Genomic DNA, 6,000 nt, shown 5'->3' on the forward strand with positions numbered 1-6,000 from the left:
GAACACAAACTATTGTGCTTGTACTAATTATGAGTGAAAGTAAGAGGCAGCAGTAAGACATCATGCCTGCCAGAGGCACCCCAAACCCCCACATTCCGACCAGGATTATCTGCCATTGTGCATGCCTGCATGTTAAAACAGCCAGCCTGTGGCTTAGGAGTGTTCACTCCAATAACCTGTTTGCAGCTGCCAAGTGTCACTGAGTTTCACAGCAAGTTCACAGGCCAGAAAGCAGCCAAAGTCTCCAGGTAGAAGCATTGCACATGTAAACATTGAAGTGCAGATTCTCATTTACTCACACTAATCTATTAAAGTTTTTAATAGGTTGCCCAAGGAGGATTGCCCAGGGAGGTCATGGATGCCCCCGTCCCTGCAGGTGTTTAAAGCCAGGCTGGGTGAGGCCTTGAGCAAGCTGGGCTGGTAGGAGGTGTCCCTCCCTGTGGCAGGGCACTCAGAGCTAGGTGATCTTTAAGGTCCCTTCCAACCCAAACCATTCTATGAATCTATAAACCTATCAAAATGAATGAAGATGAAAACTGACCAAGTTAGAAAACTACTCTGATTCTTCCTGGACTTGCAAGATTGATGGACGATATTCATTTTCCCAGCAGTGCCTAGACAGAATTTGAGCAAGGCAAAGTTCTTTCACTTGCAGTACCTTTTGGGGCCATAGAACCTATCCCCAGGAAAATATTTGAGTTCTGTATGAAGTGTGTACAGCCCAGGAGGAACTGGGCTTGCTTTCTGAAGCAAAAACTAGTCAGAGACATTTAAAATACTGCAAAATTTTTGGGGAAAAAAATGACTGGTGACTGAAAGCTGTGGTTAAAAATGGCTTCAGAGTGAATGGGGTTTTCAACCACAGGGCCTTCTGCTCTGCATTTGCTAAACTTTACAAAATATTGTTGTACAAAGACAGTTTCTTCAACACAAAGGTATCTAGAGCCTTAACTTGTAGACCCTCTCTAAGCCTCCAGGATCAGTTTCTAAAGACTCGCGTGGCCTTTTCAGGTTGTCCATGCCATCAGTTCCCAAGTTGGATTCCAGCTGAATACACTCCTAAGAGAGGAACTGTAGATAAATACATGATGCCAACTTGTCATAATAATGTTCCTTAAAGCCTACCAATTTTTACTTTTTTGGCAAGTAACATTTCCTTAAGGAAAAGAACAGAAGGGTGTCTCCTCTCGGCTGGGGCTTCGGCTACAGCTGCTTCTCACAACAGCGTGCTGCGAGCAGGACGCATTCTGGGTAGCCAGGTCTCAAATTATTAACATCATTTTCATGGCTTTCTTCCATCCCCTCCTCAACAATTTGATGCTGCTGGTACTGACTGCTAGTTAGTTTCACAACGTGTACTTGGCTAAAAGTAAGTTACAACAGCTTAAACAATTGCAGTAAGTTCAAGTTAAAAAAAGACATATTGCTCTCATTCCCCTGGTGGAATATAATATATGTATTTCAATTTTACCACAAGCAAAATTCTATGACAAATAAAGCTAATTCACTGCATATTTGTAAGCCAAAAATAAAAGAGAAAAAACCCCAGAAAACCCAAAGAAGGTGTACTACACTTGCAATATTTGCTATAGTGTTTATTAACATGTTGCTTTCCAGAGCAAAGATAACCTTCAACATTCCCAGCATAGTCATTTTTCTGAAATACCTCCCCCATATCTGTTAATGCTGTCCAAGTGTACCTGTCAGTATAGAAGACATACATAACAGCTACCTTATCACTTAAGAATCACTACCCATGCAGACCTTGGACCTCTCTAATGCCTTAATAACCACTTAGCAGAATGACTGCCGCTAATGGAGCTGACATACAGGATGTATGTAAATGGCAAGCAAGCAGTGGGCACAACTGGGTGATTTTTGTACAGGAGGGGATTTAGAAGCAGTTTTCAACTAATCCTGGTGTGCTTCCATTTGTGTGTGCTTTGCATTTCTAAAGGGGGACACTGAGTTGAAGAAGGGACTTGTGATGCTGGCATGGAGAACACAGGCAAATGTGCAACTTTATTGTTTGTGGATCTGTAGCGCTCGTGTTGCCAAGGAAAATATCTATCTTGTGAATGCTTCAATATTCATTGCATTATCCTGATTTATGCTTAAGCCCAGAGGCACATAACTGCCAATACTCTCTACTCCAGACGTCCCTACGGATGCTGGATGCAGTCTTTGTACAAAAATTGAACTGTAAGGCAACTCCATACACTTCAAAACCTTTTGCTTGTGTGACCTCCTTGCCTCTCTCGTGGTATGCACTGCATATGTCGTGGATCAATGTTCCCCAAGACGTAGGTACTTTATATTAAAAAGGATTAAAAAGTAGTAGGAAGTATTTTTAAATTTAGCAACAAGTTATTATACCCACCTTGACAATAAATCACATTACACTTCCAGTAATGAGCTAAAATAGCAGAAGGATCTGTCCACTTTTTAAAGCTTTTAGGTACTGAAATTGAAGGTGTGGAGCTGAAAACTCTCCCCGGCATGTACATTAAGAATTGATTTCAAGTAATGACATTGGAGTATGGGAATGAATCCTGTATCTAATGGATTTTGGGATCCATCCCAATGACCTGCTTAAGACCATCCAGTTAATCTGACTTCACAAACACCTGAGAAACAAACTACAGACATTGCCTTTGATACCCTTAGCTTCGTAATGCCCCATGCTTGTAAAAGAACAGATTGGAATGTGTCTGATGAGCACCTGAATGGTCCAATTTCAGTTAAGGATGGAGACATAGCTCAGCAAAATGAAATCAAACCGTTTCCTTATTAATGATAACACTTAGAGAGCTTTGAGGATATTATAGTGGGTGTCCAATTCAGCCCTGCAGTAAGTTCAGTAATCACATTACAGAAATTATTTCCATGAGTAACAGGCAAACAAAATTTGCACCTCTTCTTCTTACATAATGGAGATCCCCTGTAGCAGAAATTATTTGTCTGTAAGACAGACAGCTCCTCAGCAGCAATGTACAACCTCAGCGATGCATCCCGCTGCAGAAATTCATTTTTCCCCATCCAGGAGAAATTTCAAACACTTATCACCATCACCACCAATCCGCCACCCTCCCGGCCGCCCCAGCCTGCTTGCAGCACAGCCCAGCATTATAAAGCAAAACATGTCACTGCTCCTGGCTGCGAACGTGCAGGGAGACCGTCCTTGCCGTCAAGTTGTGGGGAAGAGTTTCTCCGGGAAGCGGAGCTCAGCCCTGCGCGTCCCCCCCGTACCCCCCCGCCCCGCACTCCCCACGCGCGGTTCGGGCTGCACTGTCCGCGGTACCGGCGGCGGACGGGGACGCGAGTGCGTGGCACACGGCAGCCGCGCCAGCCCGAGCGGCTGGGCAGCCTGAGCAAACCGGGACATGGCACTGTAGGGGCAGAACCCCTCAGTCCAGCCCCCGGCACCTTATGCTCCTTGTGGTCCCCTAAACTACACACGAGTGCTGCACAGCCACTGCATCAGATCACCTGATGTGAGCGACACAGACCTAATCAGGGCAAATTTAAAGCAGCCAAACGTAATAACGTTACACTGTGCAATGCATAATGGAGCCAGCAGACACAAACACTTTATGCCTGCGTTTATCAACGGACACATTTGATCCCCGCTCAGCTCTCAGCAGAAATTCCAACAACATGCTGCACAGCTTAAACAGCCTCTCTCCTCAGTCGTGGCTCTAAAAACTACTGTGCAAAGCAGCATAGGGATTATTAGAACTGAATAAACTCTGCCCAAAACAAAGAATGCAAAGAGCAGGTATGTAAATTGCAAGGATCCGAAGTACAGACAATACATGGTAATAAATGATCATACCTTTCATCCAATCCACTACTTGCTTGGGCGTCCACTTGCTAATAGGTTCCATAACGAGAGCCATCATCAGATCACTTTATCATTCACACCAAAATCAGAAAAAAGCAGAGGAAAAAATGTCTCAGAGCATGGCTGGGCTGAGAGAGCTGTAGGATTTTACAGTGCAGTCCAAAGAGAAGATGATGCTTTGTCCCTCCAGGTTTCTCCTGCACTGATTCAGTAATGTATAAAATTACACTGCTTGATCAGCCCTGGCACCTCCCCCACTGCACACAGCCTGCAACACGCTGGAGCAGAGAGCCAGGAAATGGTGCAGTACGTATAGACTTACTTACAAAAGCCTCTACCCAGTGATCTACTTATTAGACTGGCACAAATATCATTTTATATTACAAAGAGAGCAATTCGAGCTGGAGCTATTCCAGACGCTGAGTTTTAAGAAGCTTTATTCCAACAAGCTCTGGGATCTTCATCAGGGAAAAATATCACTACTGTAAGTTGATAGCAGATTGTCTTGGCTTCATTGTGAATATGCTGACTGTCACTCAGTTTAAAGAGAAGAGAGAAATATCAGAATATCACTTGGCATCTGGCAAAATGCTGAGCATCTCCATCTTCACAATACAGAATGTTGCTGGAGTCTCATACTATGCAATCATGCAATCCAGAATGTCAAACGCAGTACAAAAAGTCTTACCCAAGAAAAAAACTGTTGGAAGAAAACTCTTTTTTTCTGGCCACATTCAGAGCCAATATATTTCCCCCTATGAGCTGTTCATTTTACAGTGAAAGAATGACAGCAGCGAAGAGTCAATTTTACTACTACAGCACTTTAATGTAGACAAGTATAGCAAGTATTGTGATTCAAGGCACTGGGACCATTAGTCAATCTCTGCCTTTTGCTAGGGAAGGGGAAAAAATTCTAATGCTGAAGTTTAGCTCCCTTCCATGAGATGAAGGTGAATGATTTTAATGAGTTGTGCCAAACAGCACCTTTTGGACCCCTTTGTGACTCTTTGCACCTCTTGCAGAGCAAGTTCTGCATCACGTGGTTGAAGAAGTGTGGGCTTTCTGTTTGATCCATTGTCTGAGATATGCAACCCCACTATTTTATCTTAGGGGGAGAGACTCAAATTCCAGAAGGAAAGACAAAACAAAGCAGTTCCACCTTTCTTTTCAGCAATCTTTCATCTGTGCCTTTTCTTACTGCAGCTGCTGAGTTCCACCAGCACATTAGTGTAAGAAGGTGGTATTGTTACCATGTCTGCCTCACTTCCCTAGAGCTGTGTTAATGTACCCAGGCTAAGATCTGTCCTCTCCTTCTCACATGGGGGAGTATACAATGCAAATGGAATATTTATGCAGTGCTCTTTCAGGGTTCTTCTTTAAGGCTATACAGATGAGGATGCAGACAGGCATCCTTTTTTTCTTCCCCCCAACATCTCCAAAGAGATGTTCCAGTCTCAGTTCAGTGATGCTCTGTATCTTTATTTTTCTTTTCCTTTTTATTTTTCTTTGGGAAGTAATGTGATTAGCATTCTATGATGTATTTTGAGTGCTCAGAGCACAGATCTCCTTTACAAAAGGAATCACATCAATTCTCCTTCAAGAAGGCTGTTTCCAGCTGAACAGCATGTCAGCTTCCTCTATGAGCTTTGGGAGACCACTTCCCATTGCTTTAGTTCTGTCTAAATAGCTGTTTACAATGGGCATAATAATGACAAATATTTCAAACACACAGTTCTTCTCCTTTTAGGCAACAGTGGATTAGAACTGAGATACAGAGAGTAAGTATTTCTGTTAGCTCTTGGAAACTGTAGAAGCCATTTGGTTTGGGGCTATGCTTTCTTTAAACCATTCTCACAAAATGATCACCTCTCTTTGATTCTTTTAAGTTCAATATGAGCACGGAGGAATTTGAGATAAGACATGCTGTGTATGAATTTAGTATTTGGACAGAATTCCATGAAATAATCCTCATTCATGATGTTTTGGACTACTTCCCTAATTCCTGCAATGTGACAGGCACACTGTCAATGTCCTTTTGTCGCTCATTTCCTGCCCTGGCTTGACTGGGCAGACTTCTGGTTGGTTTGTTTTGTTATATATTTTGACATATTTTTGAAAGAGGATGGAGCCTGAGTTCAAAGCCCATCAATGTCAGT

At 43.0% G+C, this 6,000-nt stretch overlaps 1 protein-coding gene across 1 annotated transcript in view; it reads right to left on the reverse strand.

Annotated features, from left to right (window-relative positions):
* Positions 1-4,094, reverse strand: part of LOC128898093 (connector enhancer of kinase suppressor of ras 2-like) — a 193,134-nt gene extending 189,040 nt beyond the window's left edge. The window contains exon 1 of the mRNA XM_054169610.1: positions 3,836-4,094. Within this exon, the coding sequence (XP_054025585.1) occupies positions 3,836-3,902 (67 nt within the window). The 5' untranslated portion in view covers positions 3,903-4,094. The remainder of the gene's footprint in view (positions 1-3,835) is intronic.
* Positions 4,095-6,000: the final 1,906 nt, after the last annotated feature.

Source organism: Dryobates pubescens, chromosome 18 (assembly GCF_014839835.1).
Source record: "Dryobates pubescens isolate bDryPub1 chromosome 18, bDryPub1.pri, whole genome shotgun sequence".
Taxonomy (NCBI): Eukaryota; Metazoa; Chordata; class Aves; order Piciformes; family Picidae; genus Dryobates; species Dryobates pubescens.